Source organism: Strix aluco, chromosome 3 (assembly GCF_031877795.1).
Source record: "Strix aluco isolate bStrAlu1 chromosome 3, bStrAlu1.hap1, whole genome shotgun sequence".
NCBI lineage: Eukaryota > Metazoa > Chordata > Aves > Strigiformes > Strigidae > Strix > Strix aluco.
This window is the reverse complement of record NC_133933.1, coordinates 131,284,697-131,305,459: the sequence shown is the minus strand read 5'-3', so window position 1 is coordinate 131,305,459 and position 20,763 is coordinate 131,284,697. Positions and strand designations below refer to the sequence as shown.

General features: G+C 47.9%; 1 protein-coding gene across 5 annotated transcripts in view; it reads right to left on the bottom strand.

Annotated features, from left to right (window-relative positions):
• Positions 1-20,763, bottom strand: part of NCOA1 (nuclear receptor coactivator 1) — a 190,207-nt gene that overhangs the window by 63,748 nt on the left and 105,696 nt on the right. For all 5 annotated transcript variants that reach the window (XM_074820336.1, XM_074820338.1, XM_074820334.1 and 2 more), the window contains 2 exons: positions 6,097-6,203; positions 1,675-1,841 (listed from right to left, as the gene is read on the bottom strand). In XM_074820336.1, the coding sequence (XP_074676437.1) occupies positions 1,675-1,841; positions 6,097-6,182 (253 nt within the window). In that variant the 5' untranslated portion in view covers positions 6,183-6,203. The remainder of the gene's footprint in view (positions 1-1,674; positions 1,842-6,096; positions 6,204-20,763) is intronic.

The following is a 20,763-nucleotide window of genomic DNA, read 5'->3' as shown; positions in this document are numbered from 1 at the left end:
AAGAACAAATAACAGGTGAAGTTCCTTTTCTTCGGTAATTTGGTGCTGCACTAGATAAGCTGGCAACACAGAGCAAAGCTCAAGGCATAATATTTTTAAAGTAGTGCTTGTCCTAGTTAATGTTCAGCCCTGCTGTGCAATGTCAAGAAAACTAATGAACAGTGAAGTGGCAGCAAGCAGGAACCTGGGCGTACTCACCCGCTACCAAACTCCTTTCAGAGCCTGGGCACAACGTGGATGAAATCTAAAAGCAGTTGCTCTGGTTCATTGGGAAGCCTGGGCAAGTCCGTGCAACGTGAGTCGAATGTTTTGCCACCGTGCTTGCCCCAAAATTTGGTGCCTAAAATAAGAGCGGGGAGGACCTACGGCAATGCCTGGCTTGTGATAGGACAAGGGGTGATGGTTTTAAACTAAAAGAGGGTAGATTCACACTAGATATAAGGAAGAAATTGTTTTATGATGGGGGTTATGTTTATGAGATACTGCACAGGTTGCCCAGAGAGGTGGTAGATGCCCCATTCCTGGAGTCATTCAAGGCCAGGTTGGACGGGGCTTTGAGCAACCTGACTGAGTTGAAGATGTCCCTGGCCATGGCAGGGGGGTTGGACTGGATGATCTTTGAAGGTCCCTTCCCACCCAAATCATTCTGTGATTCTATGGAGCACCTGTACGTACCCACAGCCCAGCCACGGGGTTTGGGAAAAATTTAACATCTGTTATCAGGCAACACGGCTCCACTCGGAGCGTGCCGCAGGAGCTCTGGCAAAGGCAACGCTTGACGGATGAGATGCTCTCAGGCTAATACTGAGCAGGACTCACCTTGTGCACAAAGGAGAAAGTGTTTGCACGAAGGACAAGATGTTTGCACAAAGGACAAAGTATTTGAGAGCACGAGAGGGGCAGCCCTTAGCAGGCATAATGCAGAGCAGGCTGGAGCCCACCCACAGCAGCTCCAGGAGGGATGCTGAGGTTGCAAGGACCTGAACAAGTCCCACTCCTTCCTTAATACCTCACCCCTTCTCCTGGGCATCGTTTGAGCCCTTTGGACTTCTACATTTCAGTCTGTGAGTTGACACTTGGGGTGAATTTTAACCTTTATATGGCTTCTCAAGCATCTCTTCTCTGTTGACCGGTTACAGAGGCGTATTCACCAACAGGAGGTGGATTAATATCCCCACTAATCTGTCTGGTTGGCAGGAGAACAGATCTGACAAGGGGACATGGTTCTTCACCAAGTCTCTCACAAGCATGTGGCAGAGCTATCTGTCCTTCACCTTACCCAGCCATAAAAAGGGGTTTCTGCATACAGTTAATAGCAGTATTGCTGATAAGCCCTTAATGGGCCTGATCCTGAAAGCTTAACAAGCACTTCTGATTATTTTAATCAAAGGAATAATTTCAGGATGAATCATAAACACAGAGTAAAGTGCCACCTTGCACCAGAAACAAAGGTGGCATCTCAAACAAGCCAAGCAACGGAGGCAAAGCACACCCTTCCGTATTACTGCTTCCAGAAAAGTGGGAGAAGGGAAACTACTGCGAATGGAATGATTATGTCATGATTTTTCATTACTTAAGGCATGATTATTTGCTGCAATTTAGCATCTGAAGGGTAGCAGAACGCTCTTACTCTGAAGCTTTCCGACAAGCCAAGGCAGGACGCTGCCACCTTACCTTGCTCCAACCTCTTCATCTGCTGGATCTGATCAACCGTCTTTTTTAGGATCTTGCATTTGTCAGGTTTGACACTCAGAGTGTCGATGTCCCCGATATTTGCAGACAGCAGCTCCGCCAGCTCCTCTAAATATTTGTTCTCCTGTTCCCGTCGCCGCTTTTCATTGCTGGTGGAGAAAGAAAACAAAATTAAAAGTCATGTTAATGATTTTTTCCTGCTGCTCAGTCTAGTCACAACTGGGCACTGGACAAGAACCCAAAAATAAAAGTACTGGCTGGAGTGATGACCGTGCTATAAACCAAGTATCTCCAAAATACTGGGGAGTTCATTCAGGCTTTTGTATGCTTTTATGCATATAATCAAAATTAATGCCAAGGGAGACACAGAGGGCTAGCCAGACGCCCCCAACAAAACCAGACCTCTAACATTCAGGACTCTGCCTTCCTCTCAAAAATAGTTATACATGAATTATAACAAAAATAGTCAAAAATAGTTATATACAGCCTCTTATTTTTCCACAGCCACTATTACAGCTGTTGCCAAGTTTAATCCTAAATTCACACATAAAGGTTAACAACATCCACCAGAGTTTACCAAAGTGAAACTGAATCAATGGTGACATGAGGAAGATGAAAAATATTCATGAGATCAACCTTTTTGTACCAGCAAAAGCAGCTTTTCTTTTAGCTCTCAGCCGCGCCAGAAGCTCAACGCTCTCCCATCAACTATTTGTAAATTCTGGGAATTGAAAATATATTATTTATGTGCTATGACATGGCCATCATTGAAGCCACCCTGGACACTGTAACATATTCCTTTACCAAAGATGTTACAAGCATCAAAACCATCAAAACAAACTGTGCATATGGAAGAGACACACAGAGACACACTTTCCCTAAATACCTTCCTCTACATCAACCACCGGATGAAATGAGGACACCTCAAAATGCCCAACACGGCTCTACACCACCTGTGATACCTTTTATCAGCTTGGTTTTCAATAAGCCACCTTCTTTTTTGTTGCGCCTTGACAGGACACCCAGCACCCTATTTAAGATGTTCTGCTTGAAAAGGCCTAACATTTCCTAGACACCAAGGAGCTGCTGAGATGCCTGTGGGCACAGTGAGATATTCCTGGCCTCAGAGAGGCCCCACTGCTCACGGAGGGGCTGAGAAAACACTGGTTACAAAAGCTGAACCCAAAAGTCCATCTCAGGAGGACATTTGTGTCCCACCACAGATGCCGTTGCGTTGTGCTACGTGGCGAAAGAAGCTCTGCTAACAGCTGAAGGCTTCAAGAAGAGGTTTGGTTTATTTTATCTGTGGAAAGTACAAGCCAGCCAGAGCATGAATATACCCTGATAAATCTGCAGAGACCCTTTAGAAACCATATCTGTCCAAAAGGGGATGAGGCATCACCAGCCCTCCCCTCTAAGGAGCAACTCAGGTAGGCTGCACAGATTTTATTCTTTCCTAATTCCACTTTATTAGCTCAATATCCTGGTCTGACAGGTAGGCCTTGTCTCGGGAATTTTTCTGCTGCCTAAACTTGCTCTCACACGACAATCTGACAACCATAGGGATGAGACTCCATGATGAACCTCCCCTTGCCTCCCAACTTTCCATCACCTCGTTTCTCCTCCTGCCTGTTTCCCTCCAGGTGTCACGACTGCCCAGAGGAGTGACAGAAATGACTCGCCTTCTTTTTAACTCAGTGGAGCAGCAAAATCAAAAAAAAAAAAAAGGAAAAAATAAAAGCAAAGCTAGCTGCAGGTGTGGAGAACACAAACTGTGTTTCTGCCTGGGTCACCAGTCCCATGAAGTCCATGAGTGAGACCTTCCACGGAACACACATGATGTGACCTGGAAACGCCTCTGCAATGGGTTCGGGTGGGCGCAAGAGCCCTCACTTCCCTGGCAGGCAGCTGCCAACAGGTACTAAGGGGTTGCAGGCAGCAAAACCAGCTTGACAGTGGTAGGTTGGATGTTCATCTGCTGCAGAAGTGCTGGGTTCACCCATGGACCTCAGCCTCTTTTTGCACAGGTATCGGTGACACTGGTGCTGGCACGCTCCCCAGCAATGGGCAGGCAAATGCTTCTCGAAGGAGCTGAGCGAGTATTTTAGTTAAGGTCAAATTAACTAACTCTTCCTGTAAACCAAAAAGCAATAGCAGAGGGGAGAGAAAAAAAAAAAAATCCCTCTGTTGTGGGTGAGCTCATTTCATGAAAACCCTTAATGTCACTGTTGCTGTGGCAACTTTCAAATTGTAGGAGGGAGAATTGGCCAATTTTCCTTACATAAAAGCATCATGAGAATATTACAGCAGTGGGCTGTTCTTTATGACTCCCAAGTATCATCAAAAGCAACAGTTAAACCTCCCAGGTTTTAACAAAGGAGTTTTGAAGTTCACTTCACTCTGGAGTATGTTCCAGAGGACTCTGGCCAACCTGGGGAGGAGGATGAGGTCCCTCCCCACCACGCTGTGAGTCGGGAGATGGGCTGAAAGAAGGACGACGCAGCACTGGCGAGGACTTTTCTTCTGGATTTTGGTAACATGCTTCAGCTCCAGCGTTAGGGGTTGGATGGCCAACCCAACGACAAGTATTTGAGTCAGCCCTTCTAAAAATGCTTGTAGGTGCTTTGTGGATGTAAAATCTCGTTGTGCTTGGACAAGGAAGGAGAATCCTTCATCCAGAAGTTTCTGCTTCTCTATGATCAGTTTGTTCCTCACCCTGTATATTAAGACCCCTGGCGTTGGCAGCAGAAGGCTTTTTTGGGGTGCTTAGGGGTTAGGAAACAAACCACAAGAGATTTTCTTTCTGAAAACAGACCAGATGAAGCAAAGCCACGTGTGTGCTTGTTCATCTGGAGAACGGTTCCTTCAAGAAGAGGTGTCCAAGCCCACCTTGCTACCCATGGCTCTGTCATGGGGACTCAAGGACCAACAGCTTCACCCCACACTCACTTCGGGGTGAGGACTGGCTCCGAGACCAGCCTGGAGACAGCAGTGAGGGCTGAAGGGCTCTGACTCAAATGACTCAGCCAAAAAGAGGAAATATTTCACATGATTACAGAAGAATTTGGTAGGAGTAAGAAGCTGCAAGTGCTATCAAAAAGTCTTCTGCAATTTAATAGCAGAGCTAAGCCACAAACCACTGAGCCTTTGTAAGAAGGTGCGTGAACTCTACAGAAGGGAGACGTTGCAACCAAAAAGTGCAATAAACAAAAATCCTCAAACAACCATTTAATGTCTCTCTACCGCAACACCATAGCCTTTACGTTTATTGTCTAGAATATAATGTATGAGCTGTAATTGATAGAAAATACACCTGGGTGTTTCTCGTTGTATCAATATATCACTCTTCTCACAGGTAATTAGTGACAGAACAAGAGGGAACGGCTTTAAACTGCAACAGGGGAGGTTCAGACTGGACATGAGGAGAAAATGTTTCCCAGCAAGAGTGGTCAGAGAGTGGAATAGGCTGCCCAGGGAGGGGGTGGAGTCCCCATCCCTGGGTGTGTTTAAGGGCTGTTTGGATGAGCTGTTGGGGGATGTGGTGTAGGGGAGAACTTTGTAGAGTCGGGCTGAGGGTTGGACTCGATGATCCCAAGGGGCTTTTCCAACCTGAATGATTCTGGGATTCTGTGAATATTCTGCGATGACCGAAACAGCAGCCCAGGCAGCAAAGACACGGAGTCGGCAGCAGCACTGTACGTTCACCCTTACTAACAGATTATATCGCCATGGAAAAAGATGCAGAGGATTCAGAGGGAGCCTGGAAAAGCCTGCAGAAGGAGATCCCAACTGCCTCTACCCAGGGCTTCTTGGGCTAAATCAGGTGGCAAGGCAGCTGGGACAGAAGGCTCGGTCATAAGCAAAAGGTGCCTTTCTGCAGGGAGCTGAGCTCTGAAGCAACCTGCATCAGCAGACAGAAATGAAGATATTTCAGACAGAAGTATTTTATGTTTTGTAATTGCATTATGGACAAGAGGGTCTCCACTGGAGTTTCTGCATATTACAAAACCACGGATTTCTTGGGAATCTGATGTGAAGAGGCAGAAGGCTTGAGATGATCTGCAGACCTCGCAGAAGTATCTGCCCCAAATTTACCCCAAGAAAGGTTTCCTGATGCTCTGAGTGCTCTCAATTTACAAAATCAATACATTAACTTTGATAACGAGCCTCTAATCATCATTTGCCACCTAACAACAAGCCGAGCAGATGGGGAGCCGCATTTCCATCATGCTCCCTCTTCCACCGCAGCCACTGCTAAAAGCAAAGCGAAGTTCTGGTGGGAAGTGTGAACATTTCCAAGTGGCTGAAACCCGGCTCCATCTGCTCGAGCAGACGGGACGGAGCGACACAGTGGGAATGACAAAGTAGCCGTGGCAGGGGACGGATTGGGAGCCGTGCACGTACCTCTGGGCTGTATCGCAGGGCGAGCCTTTCCTCTTCCGAGAGTCGGGGTTGGCAGGGTCTGTTGAGCTGTCCCCAAGGCCACTCATGTTGGTTGACCTACTTTGCACCTGAAACCGAAGAGAGACAGGGTAAGGACAAGCTTTTTGCAGCTGCAGAAGCGGTTCCTCCGTGGCAGAGACAGAAAACATGGACCAAGTGACCTCTGAAGAGGTAACTAACCCAAGACAAGGCTTTCTTATTGAATCGATGCCTCGTTTGTGAAGGAAACGGTGCAAAGGGAAGACAACACGTGATCACATTACCCTCCTTTTGGTGTCCCCTCATCGCCATTTGGCCAAGTGAGCCCTCACCACCAGCACCATCATCCTTACACCATAGGCTGAGTTCTTCCCTGTATCCCCCCCGATTTTAGCTTCCTGGCCTTACAACATTTTAACAACTACCTAAACACAGACTGTTTCAGTGCTTTGTTTTTGTGTATTTGATGGCTTTTGTTTTGTTGCCTTCTCGTCCAGCCCATCTTCGGCTCCTCTGCCATCTCCCCTCGGTTCCTCTGACTCATGGCTGGCAGAGGACACTCCACCCCTTGCACTGTGTCTGCACTCCTGCTCCCCCACCACCTCCTTTCCCCTCAGCACACGGCCTGGGCTTTAATTAGAGCTGCAAACTGACTCATCTCTTAACGGGATGCGACAGCCTCCCACAAATCCCTTCCCCACCTCCCGCTGAGGCTGCCTCCCACGTATGGTCCTGCCAGCCCCAACCTTCTCCCGGCAAAGAGCTTCCCACCATGGCCAGTCCTTGGATGGTCCCAACATTGGGCACCTTCTGGGATCCAGCTCTCTCCAGCACATGGACATTTCACCCTTATTTTTAGGGTGAAATTTCATCAGATGTTGGGTAAACTAGTCCATGCTATGGCAAATGAGAGGTCTAAGCAACTAAAGAAGGTCCAGAAGTTATGAGGATTGTAACACTGCAATATCCCACATGCTAATTCTCCTTAATTATGAATTATATTTTTTATATTTAAGTGAATAAAATACTATGTAAGCCCAAAAAGGACAAGAAAGCCAATTAAGGTTTCTTTCTGGACACTTCATCTTGAAGGATGTTTAAAGGGTTTGGCCAAAGACCGGGACACTCTCCGAACTCAGAACTCCAACTGCCTAAACTCATCTAAAGGACAGAGTCAAAATCCCATACAACATGTTAAATCAAGGGACAGAGCTTCTCTAGAAAAGAAATCAGCTATGCATGTTGCTTCCCGTGCTTTGCCGAAGCCATTCAGTGATTCTTCCAGGAACCACAATAATTCAATACTGGATATTCCTACCCTCCAAACTATTTATTTATTTTAGAAGTGTTGTTGATTGTGAGAAGACACAATCCCTGAGAAATAAGTAACAGTACCCTGGACAAGAAGTTAGTAGTTTAGAGAGTAAAAGGACTAAGTTCTTAAACTTAATTTCTTTCATTTCTTCCATTACTTTTTAAAAGCTGGAATTTTAACGAGCATTACACTGCTGACAGATTGTGATAAAACGAACCCTAGAAGGCACATCCACAGTTCCCACAGCCCAGATTCCCACCATGCTTATTCAGCCTGCCAGAAAGCACCGTGAGATGCCTTTGGTGGTCCAGCACCTCCCACCCGCTGCCCAGCTTGGCACAAGGCATCCACTCATCAAACACCATCGGCGCTGGCTCACCTCACGCTCAGACAGGTGATGATTGAAGTCCCACCAGCTTTTGTAAGTCCTCTGAGTCCCAAACTACATCTGCAGACCAGCTCCTCCTGACCTCAGAGCAGGGCAGAGGGATGGACACAGCCATGAGCATCTCCTCTGCTCCCTGGTTGCTTGAAGACCCCAGTGTTTGTATTAAAACCCAAAAAGCCACTTGTGTGCTGGGCTGCACCCAGAGCAGTGTGGGCAGCAGGGCGAGGGGGGGGATTCTGCCCGTCTGCTCCGCTCTGGTGAGACCCCCCTGCAGTGCTGGGTCCAGCTCTGGGGGCACCAACAGCAGAAGGACACGGACCTGCTCAAGCAGGGCCAGAGGAGGCCACGAAGATGCTTGGGGGGCTGGAGCACCTCCCCTGTGAGGACAGGCTGAGAGAGTTGGGGGGGTTCAGCTGGAGAAGAGAAGGCTCCGGGGAGACCTTAGAGCGGCCTCCCAGGACTGAAAAGGGCTACAGGAAAGGGAGGGGACACTTTTTATCAGGGGGGAGGGATAGGACAAGGGGGAACGGTTTTAAACTGAAAGAGGGGAGATTTAGATGAGATCTAAGGCAGAAATTCTTCCCTGTGAGGGCGGTGAGGCCCTGGCACAGGTTGCCCAGAGAAGCTGTGGCTGCCCCCTCCCTGGAAGGGTTCAAGGCCAGGTTGGACAGGGCTTTGGGCAACCTGGGCTAGTAGAAGGTGTCCCTGCCCGGGGCAGGGGGGTGGAACTGGGTGGGCTGTAAGGTCCCTTCCAACACAAACTATTCTGTGATTCGATGATTCTGTGAAAACCAGCATTACCAGCTTCGCTATCTCCTATGACTGAGGTGTGCAGGAGGGTGTTACACATTTTGGCTCACCACCTCCCCAGTGACTCACCTCTATGCTCAGCGTTGAAAACTTCTACTCCAAAATAAATGAAATATCTGCACTTAACACGGTGCTACAGGGAAAGAGCCTGTCTTTCTGCAGCACACAGGCATTTCTGCTAACGCTTGCGTCACAGGCGCTAAGGCGAACACGGTTCCTGAAATCATTTTACCAATATTAGTGCAGGTGATCGATGCTGCAGGCACGAGAGCTCGTCCACCAAAATCAGAAACCCTGAGCAGATGCCAGCAAGCCATGACCAGGGATCCGAGTTCATCCCCCGCGTTTTTGGCATGTTTGCAAGAAGGAAAGATGCCAAAGCAAATATAAGGAAGGGGAAAAAAAGCAAACTCTTGAAAAATTTAGACTGGAAAACTAAAAGTGCTGCATCATCTGCTCTGAGTGAGAAGGGCTCGCTGAGGTTTCAGACGAGCTTCCCGGGGTTTAAACCACTTTCTTGAAGGTTTAACTTGCTCTCACCAAAACACTGAGTCTCTGTAAGTGGCGTTGCTCTTACAGGTCCTCAACTTTCCTCTCAGTGGCTGAATTAAGAGAAAAAATGAGGGGGGATATGGCAGGTAAAGTCAACCGTCCCACCGGGATGCTCCACTGCAGGACCACAGCTTGGCAAGAGTGACCATATGCCCTAGAGAGGTGAACTAAGGACAACATTGCAGCCTTAGCTGAAATCTTTGGCTTGAGTTAAGCCCTTGATGTAATACATTCAATGTTTCTTTTTATTGTAAAAGTAGTTTATTTTACAGCAAAACTTGCCAGGGCTGACAAGCCAAAAAATGTCATTTGGTCTAAAAATAACAGGGATGACTCGGTTTGAAAGCCCTGTTGGGTCAGGGCAAGAGCAGGGGTTGATGTCCCCCGCGGAGGGCAAGGCTTGGCCTGCCGGTGAAAGGCAGTCCTGCCTGCTGCTGCCCGTGCTCGGGGCCCTTTCACCGGAAACCTGATTTCTAAACACTGGCTTCTTGTAAAAACGTTAATATTCTGCTGGCTTAGAAAAGCAAACAGAGGCAGACGAAGGACGGCAGGATGGTAATCATAGAATCACAGGATCGTTTAGGTTGGAAAAGACCTTTAAGATCATCGAGTCCAACTGTTAACCTCATGCTGCCAAGTCCACCACTAAACCCTGTCCCTAAGCACCACATCTACACATCTGTTAAATACCTCCAGGAAAGGTGACTCCACCACTGCCCTGGGCAGCCTGTTCCAACACTTGACAACCCTTTCGGGGAAGAAATACTTCCCAATATCCAATCTGAACCTCCCCTGGTGCAACTTGAAGCCATTTCCTCTGGTCCTATCGCTTGTTACTTGGGAGAAGAGACCAACCCCCACCTCGCTACAACCTCCTTTCAAAAAGTTGTAGAGAGAGATAAGGTCTCCCCTGAGTCTCCTCTTCTCCAGACTAAACACCCCCAGTTCCCTCAGCTGCTCCTCACAAGACTTGTGCTCCAGACCCTTCACCAGCTGCTTCTTTGGACATGCTCCAGCATCAAATTTGTCTTCCTTGCAGTGAGGGCACCAAAACTGAACCCAGTCATCGAGGTGCGGCCTCACCAGTGCTGAGCACAGGGGGACAATCCCTTCCCCAGTCCTGCTGGCCACGCTATTGCTGATACAAACCAGGATGCTGTTGGCCTTCTTGGCCACCTGGGCACACTGCTGGCTCCTGTTCAGCTGACTGTCAACCAACCCCCCCCAGGTCCTTTTCTGCCAGGCAGCTTTCCAGCCACTCTGCCCCAAGGCTGTGGCACTGCTGGGGGTGGTTGTGCCCCAAGTGCAGGACCCAGCACTGAGCCTTGTTGAACTTCATACAACTGGCCTCAGTTCATCGATCCAGACTATCCAGACCCCTCCGTAGATCCTCCCTACCCTCGAGCAGATCAACACTCCCACCCAACTTGGTGTCACCTGCAAACGTACTGAGGGTGCACTCGATCCCCTCGTCCAGATCACTGATAAAGGTATTGAACAGAACTGGCCCCAGTACTAAGCCCTGGAGACACCACTTGTGACCAGCCACCAACTGGATTTAATTCCGTTCACCACCTCTCTTTGGGCCTGGCCATCCAGCCAGTTTTAATGAAAACAAGCTAACTAGTTCAGTCAGGGAGAGCGGGGGGGAAGCACTTTCTAGGTTTAATACAGGGGCTCTCCAATGCAGACAGCTGCTAAACCGATCGCTCCCCTGTTGTCACAAGCCACAAAAAAAATATATTAAGGGACAGTATAAAATGCTGTTGATGTCCCCACCAGCGTGGTTCGCTCACCAGGGCTTCCTGGGAGACATCTGACCATGGCAGGAGCAAGACCTAAGTGTTGCGTCAACACAACATGCGCTGGCCTCTTGTCCTCCTCCACGCGCACATGGATGATGTCTCATCCCAAAGATGCCCTGAACCTGCTGCTCTGAAGAAACCCCGTGTCATGGGGTTTTTTTCTGAGTGTTTTTTTTTTCACCAACTATGGATATTATCATTGCAACCAACAGCTTCATGCTTGGTCTTGCATGCTGCTGGTGTACAAGTCCGCGGTCCAGCAGCAGCGCTGTAGGTGAGCAAAGCTGTGACACGCACCATGTTTAGCAGCAAAGCAAGCACCTGTGACAGGCCGCAGGTCCCTGGCTCCAGCTAAACCAGGGCTGAACTCAAGCCACCAGCAAGGCCAAAGGTTTGGAGCTTCTTGAAGGTGGTTCTCCATATCTACAACTCCCTGAAAGGAGGGTGCAGAGAGGGGGGATGAGTCTCTTGAACCAAGGAACAAGCGCCAGGACAAGAGGGAATGGCCTCAAGCTGCGCCAGGGCAGGGTCAGACTGGCTCTTAGGAAGGATTTCTTTGCAGAAGGGGTTGTTGGGCGTTGGAATGGGCTGCCCAAGGCAGGGGGGGAGTCCCCATCCCTGGAGGGGTTCAAGACTCAGGTTGACCCAGCACTGAGGGATCTGGTGGAGTTGGGAACGGTCAGTGTGAGGTTCATGGTTGGACTGGAGGAGCTTCAAGGGCTCTTCCAACCCAGATGATTCTGTGATTCTATATCCATCTTGTTGTTGCTCCCCTGGTTCTTAGCCCACAGATTTGGATACAGCACTAGTCCCTGGCCCCTCCTGTTACCAGCACCCTGGTGCACCACTGCATCTGCTCACCAGAGACTAATTAGTTTCAAAGAGACTAATCAGAAGAAAAAAACAAAGGAGAGGGGGAACGGATAAGAAGCACAAGAGCCAAAGTGACCTGCTGACAGCCAGGCAGATGAAATTACCTCTGATTTCCAACCTTATACTCTCTCCTCTTCCATCAGTCCTGCAACATGCCATACTGGAGCGTCTACCTGAAGATGTTGCTTTTTGGGATTCTAACAAATATCCTAGCAGAGACCAGAGCCTTGACATGGATTATGAAGCACCAGCCAACATCAATATTCCAACACAACCTTGGGGATCATGACATGAATGCAATTTCCACATTAACAAAAATAACAAAAAAGAAAAAGGATGTGAATGATTATGGCTTAATGCTTCTGCTCTCTTAATAATGCCAACGGATTTCCAATAGCTTCCCAAAGATGGCCATCGCTACCTCCAGCAGACACAAATAGCCTGAATGATTTGAACTGACAGCGTGGAAGATGGGAGCTGGCCACTGAATACTTAATTCTAATAGAACTGCCTATTTCTAAAATGTATTTCCCACATTTTGGATGAATTTGACCCAAAACATCGCTTACAAAATAACACTAACATCTATCAGAGAGAAACACAATTAGTTGGCTGTTTTTAAGAAAATGACAATGTTGGAAAAGTCCCTCATATTACAGCTATTTATCATCAAAATATAACCCATCTGTGCATACGCAATCTCAATTAGATGTAATTAAGAGCATACTTGGAGTGTCGCAAGGACACGTCTATATTGTTCCCCTCACAAGTTCATCATCAGCTGCTCCTCTCAACGCCGGGATCAGAACAAACCTCAGTTTTGATTTTTATTTTTTGAACTTCTGCAGATTACAGAAGAAATGCTGAAGCTGTGATGTGGATAGAGAAGAGGCAACGGGTGAGAAAGAGTGAGTCACTTGCTAACCTACTGCATGTGGTGTTAGTTTTGGGGTGGGATTTTTAAAAAGAACTTCTTTTTCTGACCTCATCCCCAACAAAAAGAGAGAGAGATGCAAAGTCCTGATTAAACGTTTTTTTGGTGGCTGAAGTTGTCAAAACCAAATGTCACATCTGGTTTGTGCAACACTCCCTGGGGGGTGGTGGAAATCCCTGTATCCATATGCCATCGCTCCAGCCTGCAGAGACATCTGCCTTCCAACTAAAGCCTCTTTTCTTGGTACCTTACCCCATTTTCCCTGTTCCGTTTCTTTCTGCCTCTCACCTGGCCTGCGAGCCCTCCGTCTTCTTCTGCCTGAGCCTTGTGGAGATGCTGCCAGATGGACCCTCTGGCTCTAGGACACCCAACCCAACATGCGTTGCACAGCCCGGGAAGCGCAGACAACTGGGTTTCTCTTGGTTCCCATTACCCGTCCTGGCCAGAACATCCCCTCTCGACATCAAATGATACTTCCATCATTATGATAATAACGATGATGCTTGAGTCAAGGTTGGATGGGACATGCTCAAGGTCACCAGGAGGGCTTGCTGCAACCCTACCTTGAGCCCGCATCTTCATGGTCAATAGGGCTGTAAGAGGAGGGAGCTGATGAATAAAGATTTACTTTCACTGGCCTTGGGGGGTGGAAGACTAGAGGTGAGATCCACTCTGCTTATTCTCACAGCGCCTCTTTAAGCTGAGCCTCTGGTATTGGGAGGAGGATGAATTCAGGGAGAGAGCAGCATGCTCTGATGTCCCTGCGTCCATCCAGCCTGGAGGGCTGGTGTTTGCTTTCTTTCCTAGGAGATAAGTGGGACGTGCAGAAATCTTAATTATCACTGGCTCTGTGGAGGCAGCAGGCTAATAAAAGCTGTCAGCTCGGGGACGCGGTGGAGCGAAAGCCCGCCGTCTCAATTCCTCGCATCCGCACCCACCTGCCGGTCCTGCGGGGCAGAGGACAGGGAGGACGCGTGAGATGCCTACACCCTTCAGGAGAAGCTTTCCACTGCTGCTAGCACAGAGGAGAAAGGTCCACAGCAGGTCGGGTGGCCCCAGCAGGTCACTTCTATACCCCACTCCCTCTATCTGACGAGGGAGGTAAGTTTAAACATCAATGATGCAATGCAGGTTAAAAGCTACCAATCAAAAACCCAACTGGTCTGAAAGAGATTAACATTATGAAAGATTTAACGTTTTGACAGCTAAAAATGTTTCTGAAGATGAATTTCACTTCTCTGCCTCATTATTCCCATTCCTTGGGGGGCTGCGGCAGCGGGACGGGGACTCCTCCCAGGTTGCAGAGGGAAGCAGAGACACAAACCAAGGTCCTGCAGGTCCAGACCCTCCCATGGCAGGGACAGTGGCTGCAGCCCAGGGAGCTCCTGGAGAGGGTGACATGCACAGGCTCTGGATTTTGGGGCTGTGATGCAGGGAACAACAAGTCAGAGTTTAATTTAATTTCTTCCAAGCTGTCTACTGGGTCAGACTCCATCAACACAAACAGTTTTTAATTTTTTACACAAGGATGGAGAACTCCTGACTATTGAACAAGCAGCTTCCTGAGTGCTGGCCAACCCTGGGAATTAATTGACTTAATATTTACAAACTGCTCTGAGTCCTCTTGCAAAGGGCACCCTGGAAGTGCAAAGCCCCGGCACGCAGAGAGCAGCCCGGCCATGCATCGCCCAGCAGCGATCCACAACCTTGCACCAAACCTCCCAGGAGCTCTTTGCTCTTCAGGACTAAACGAGGAGATGGGGACAGAGCTGAAGGTCTCCTCCCAACCTTGTAGACCCCCATGGGTTTGCTCCCTGCCCCTAACAGAGAAGCCCAACCCATCCCAGAAGGTTTTGCAGAAGATAAGGTAGGAAATACCAACAGGCTGGTTGCCCATGGGGAATAAGAGTAGCCCTTGGCTTCACAACCACCCATGGTGGCCACGGTGGGCCAGCCAGCACCAAGAATCAAGTCCTTCCCCCACAGATCCTACAGACCCGTGTCCTCTGCAGGGCCGCCACAGGAAGGAGTGAACCTCATATTAATGTGGTAGGGAGACAGGACATTAATCCCACCTTCGAGGGCCCCATTTTTCTTGTCATTTTAATTCTGAGCACTAGCAACTTTTCCATACTGCATGATGGAAAAGACAAGCTTTGCTCTCCAAATCCAGGCTTCTCCAACACCTTCTCGCCCACAAGAAATTGTTTGCTTTGGAAAGGTAACACGGGCTGTACAAGCCATAAAATTGAACCTATCTGGCCAAAGGGAATTTTGCATACAGTAACAAAAATGCACTCATCCAAGTGAATTCCTTAAGGATGAAAGCACGGGCCAGCCACACGCCAGCTCTGCAAGTGCTTGCTCTCTACATGATTCCTAGAAAACACAAAAAGAAGGAGAAGAGGTATATAAATCAACATCCTGCGGACTGAGTATCATCCTTAGAGAGGCGACGGTCCAAAGAGAAGGTGTGAATTTTAATAAACCCATCATCTCTTATTGTATTTGCAACTCACAGACCCCCAGCAGTCATTCCCCTTTAGCCCGGGGCTAATTCCAGCAGCCAATTTGTTTTACAAATGAATGGGAAAATATGGGAAAGGGTTTTGCCTCAGCCCGACGAAAATGAATATTCCAGCTGTGGGAAATCAATATTTGATGCCTAAAGAGACCTTTGAAAATCCACCACGCCACTCTGTTGTTTTCCCAAGCTCTTTTAAAACTCACCTCAGCTAAAATACAACAGACAGGAGATAACTGATGTGCTGCTTATTACACTAATTGCAATCATCTCCTTGTTACCTGGTGCTCACCCACATCTGTTTGTCACAGCCATCTGTTGTCTGTCTTAATTAGATCGCGCACTCGGAGGGGCAGGGACTGTCACAGCATGTGATTTTCTATCCCCTCAGCATCCCACTTCTGTCCAAGCATCTCTGTGCTACCACCATGAATCCCCTCACATGGCCAAGTACAGGGATGACAGCTGGAAAACAGGAAGCCAAAAAAACCCCCACCCCAAATATAAAGCAGATAAGCTCGGTAAGAATCACACTGCACCACGGAAGGTTTTTGGGAGTAAATGATCACCCACAGCTTCTGCTACCTGTCCTAACTTTCTAGGATTCACCTTCCAAGCTGCTCTGGGGTCGTTTGGAAGAAAGTTTGGCACCCAACCAAACCCAATCCTGAGGGAAAGATGAAAACACGGAAACTAAACTTTTCCTTCTACTCCAGTACAAAAGATATAGGAAAACTAAAAAGGATGACTCGCTTCATGTCACTGTCCTTGATGCTGCTATCCCCACGGTGAGGAGAACGGAGCCTGCCAGCTCCAGCAAAGCCTTCACAAGGTGCCATCTTGCACCTCATTTCTCCACATTAATTTCTGGAGCACTGAAATGCTGCTGATTAATTGTTAGTAACTTTGAGCACCAGCTCAAGATCTTCCTGCTAAAACACACTGTCTTATAGGTTCTTCTAAGTCTTCCCCAGAAAGTGGCCACTCTGAAGATAATTCCTGACTCATGAGATCAGAAGTGACCGTAGCTACGTATGATGACTTTGAAGAACGTAACTTTTTTAAAAAAAAAAGACAGAAATGAGCAACAAGTACCTCACCAGGTGCTACCATCTGAAATGATGGCACAAAGAAAGGTTTCTAACAGCAATCTAAATTTCAGTATTAGCAAGGTTCTGCTTGCATTGCTTGCTCTGAACAGTGCTGCTGGTAAAACTCATCTGTGTGTTGCTTTGATACTTTTCATCTCCTTCTCCCAAGGTTGTCCCTGCCTGAGCCATGGCTGCCTTCCCCACCAGCTGGTAGGAGCTGGGGTAGGACCGTGCTGCTGCCATGGGACTACCCACGTCTCTAGGCAGGACACCCTTGGTGTGACTGCTCAGTGTCCTCACTATTTGAACTCAGTTCCATCTTCAAGTGCTCACGATGGGGAAACCCTGAGCCTCACCAGTCCCGGGGCTCAGCAGACTGAGCTACAAGGAAGCAGGGGATGAAATTTTGCTGCTGAGGTTCCCCTTGATGAGGAGCTTGGCTCCTTTCCAAGAGTTGGGTCAATACAGGCACCCACTTGGTCTCAACCGTGGCTCTTTCTGCTCTCCATTTCAACCCTCTTGCCAAGTTCCTAGCCAAAACCAAGCCTGAATTCGTTTTAGCAGCACAACAAGCCAATGGAAGATAAATTTAAGAGACAGATGCCTTGGTGCTAGGTCAGATGGAAACCTACCCCCTATTTTCAATTTGTTTGGGTCATAACTCTGGATCGAGTTACTCCACCACTATCAGCTGCTACAGCCATGGGAAAAGTCCATTTAAAAGGATAATGATGCTTCATTTTCCCTTGAAAATTACTCTGATCAGGTATTTTAAGCCCATGTAAAGATCTCTGAGTATTAAAACTGCTTTGTTTTTTATCCTCATTAAAAGCCCAATAGAAATTCAAATTTCTTCTTACACCAGCTGTTTTCCCAAAGCACGCCAACTGCCTTATTATAGGGCTGCTCACGAATGTCAGCACGTACTGGGTGAGCGTTTGCATCCATATATTTCTTCATATCCAAAAACCAGAAGAAAAGAATTCAGCCACAGAGCCATCCATGGGAGGGGAAAAGCAAACCCACGTGGGAGGAACAAGAACCATCATCTCTACAACAGTGGATGCAGTGAAGTTTTAAGTCTCTCTTCAAGATCTGGGTTTCAGTGCCATCCTGCTTGGATTTCTTTCACTATTTTTCATTTCAGGACTGACAGCCCCACCAGAACCCCCTAAGGCAGCAAGGCTGGTAGCAAGGTGAGATAAATGAATGTATGGCGTCGGAGAGAACCAGCAGCGATGCAAGAAACCCACTGAAAAGGGAGTCAAGGTTCGGTGTGTGTAATTCTAATAATAAATAATTTTTCTCGTTGGCCACCTCCTTTTCGGGTCACTGAGTACAGTATGACCAGTGAGAGGGAGAGAAATTTAGCCGGCGGATGGTAAAAAGGACAATGCTCTGGTTAAAAATACACGGGAGCAAGAGCTTGTGGTGGGCTCCCACACGAGGGTCAACCCTTGCCCGCTACTACAGCTCTGTCCCATCTCTGGGAAAGGATGCTCTTCTCTACATTGCCAGCAGGCACCTTGCTCTTTCAATGCAAAAATATATATTTATTATTTTTTTGCAATTGCTTTGCACTAATAACGGGAATATGTTGCAAACACAAACTGAGGCGAACCCAGAAATGGATATGCAATTTAGGTGCCATCCTTGAGCAGTCTTCCTCCCGGAGCCGCTCGTGTCTCAACGCCAGCAAGCATCGCTTGGCAATGTTTACAGCAGAGATAACATACAAAACAGAACTGCAAGAAGCATAACCTTTTCTCCCAGTAACTGATAGGAAAAGTGGGTTAATTTATACAGCTTCTGAAAGGGAAAAATAAAGCTAATTCCCTCGCAGTCACAGAACATTACACACTTAGTTTCATATTACGCTCGTGAATTACACATTGCAATTACACAATTTTCTCTATGGGGAGAAGAAAGTATTTGGCAGAACGTACAAATACATCAGGTTCTCATGTAGCACAAATTAAACTGCGACACAAGCGCATGTGGTTTCATAAAAATCACCGTAACTCACAAGCAGCAAAGGCACCGGTGCATCCTACGTCAGACCACGGCACAGGAACCCCATCAGCAGAGACGGCGCTTGGCCTCTGACAAGCCCACGGCTTTCCCTGGCAAAGCCACCCCCAACGCCGTCGGCTAGAAGGCAGGGAGCAGGATGGAGTGGGGAAAAACCCCTTTCAGGAGTGGTGTCGGGGTCCATGCTGGGCGTGGGCCTGTTCTAACCTTGTTGTGTTTGGTTATGGACCTGTTTGTAAGGGGGATGCTGGGCTACAGGTCCCTTCTCTCCAAAATTTGCAGGATTTATTTATCTATAGATACACACACAATCTTAATTTTGCTATTACACGTTTCTGTACTTGCATAATATCTTGGATACCTCAACTGCATGGATTAAAGAACAAACCCAGAGCGCTGGCCTGCAGCTGTGGAGCAAATACTCCAGCAGCCCAGTGAGAGCCCCCGTAACGCCCATGACGGACACCCAGCAACCCCAGCTTCCAGATCTACATCCAGATCACACGTTTTGGGGAAGGTATGGTATAAAACGGCAGCCCTGACAGCTCCCAAACAGCCGCACCACTCCCCACTTTCTGAGCACGAAGCGTACTTAATTATCATTTATGCTGCAGTAAGGCAAACTAAAATTCCTCCTTAAAATCCAGCAGCTCATGCCCAACACGCCTGTCTTTATTTTGGGTCAACTTCAGTCGTAAGCCCAGCAAAAACCACTGAAATTTCCTGACAGTGGAGGAACCTCAGTGCGGGGAAGCTCCTGGATTAAGCCGTACCTTCATGTCTGAGTGAGGAGCTTGAGCAAACTCAAGAGTTCTGGTGGATCAGACAGAAAGGAAGACACCATACGCTGACTCAATATAAAATACATCTGCTGACAAGACCAAAAATGCCAAGAAGCTGAATTGGTGGGAGGGCTGAGACCTCAGAGCTAATGACTAACCTTGTAACCATGCTTTGAAGAGATCTAAAAGAGGGCTATTGCACCAGCAGTAGTTTAGGCCAGTTTTTCTTCTTCCCTTTTTCTTTTGCTCTTTCTTGCTTTATGTGTACTCACATTCGTTCTGCTTTTAATCAAACACTTTGGACTACTTCTGCTTTCTCCTGCATGGTCCCACCACCAGCAGTATCTGCAGGTGCTTCTGGCACCAGCCAACAGAAGTCACTGCAAGCAGCAGGACAGCTGGCCAGCTGCTTCTCCCACCACTACCTGAGACCTCTGGTTTCCACTTTCCACCTCTGATCTGCTTCTCCTAAGCCCTTCGTAGGACGTCAGCCACTCACACTGCTGTGCAGGTTTATTTTATTCTCTCCGGCTCTCCAGCTTCAATTTGCCTGAGACAGGAAAGCCAAAATGCTGAGGATCACCAACAGGAGCTGTGAAAATGTAAAAAGACTTATGTGGGTGGAGAAGGAGAGATGACAGAAGAAACCCTCAATAATAGTCTTCACTGGGAAAGGAAAAGGCAAGGCAGCAAGGTCAAATGAGCCAGAGAGAGATACAATCCTGAGAAGAGCTGACAACCATTCCTCTTGTGGGATGTGAATTTTTCATACAATGATAGAACTGTTTTGGTTGGAAGAGACCTTTAAAGATCTAGTTCCAACCCCCTGCCACGGGCAAGGACATTTTTCACTAGATGAGGTTGCCCCAAAGCCCCATCCAACCTGGCCTTGAACACTTCCAGTGATGGGGCATCATCATTTTCCACCAACGGCGCAACTCAGAGGAGAACGATGGTGCAGAGAAGCTCTCACTGCTGTCACCTCTCCATGGCCCTACTAAGCTCAACAGCCATGGGCTCTTGCTACAGCGAGGAAGAGCCAAACCAAGACATCTAACACTGAGAACGTTGAGTCACACCAAGAAGCAGCAGGAACATTCTCAAAGAGAAGCTGCAATACCCTCTCCAACTGGACAAACCTGAAGAGAGTCTACTCTCTTCTTGTGCCATCTACTGTCATCTCACACAGGGACAAGATGAAATCACACAGGCAGGTCCAAGAGGAAGCTGAAAAACCCCAGGAAACCCTTCAGGCCTGTGCACGGGTGCAGTAAAACCCTGGCTGCAGGAACCCCAACATCTCCGAGCTCTCATGAAGAGCAAGAGGAAAGCCTCTCTGGCATCGTCTCCAAAATGACGTTTTATCTGCTCAAGAGAATTTTTCACTTACCAAAACAGAGCACCGCATTGTAGAGCTCGTTTGAAAAGATTGCCGTGGTTTCCCTGTGAATAAATTAATCAGTTTTATTAGACTTGATGCTAAATTCCTGACTGACGGCTCCAACTTCTGAAGATGCAAGCTGCCGGCTGGCTGCCATGGAAGA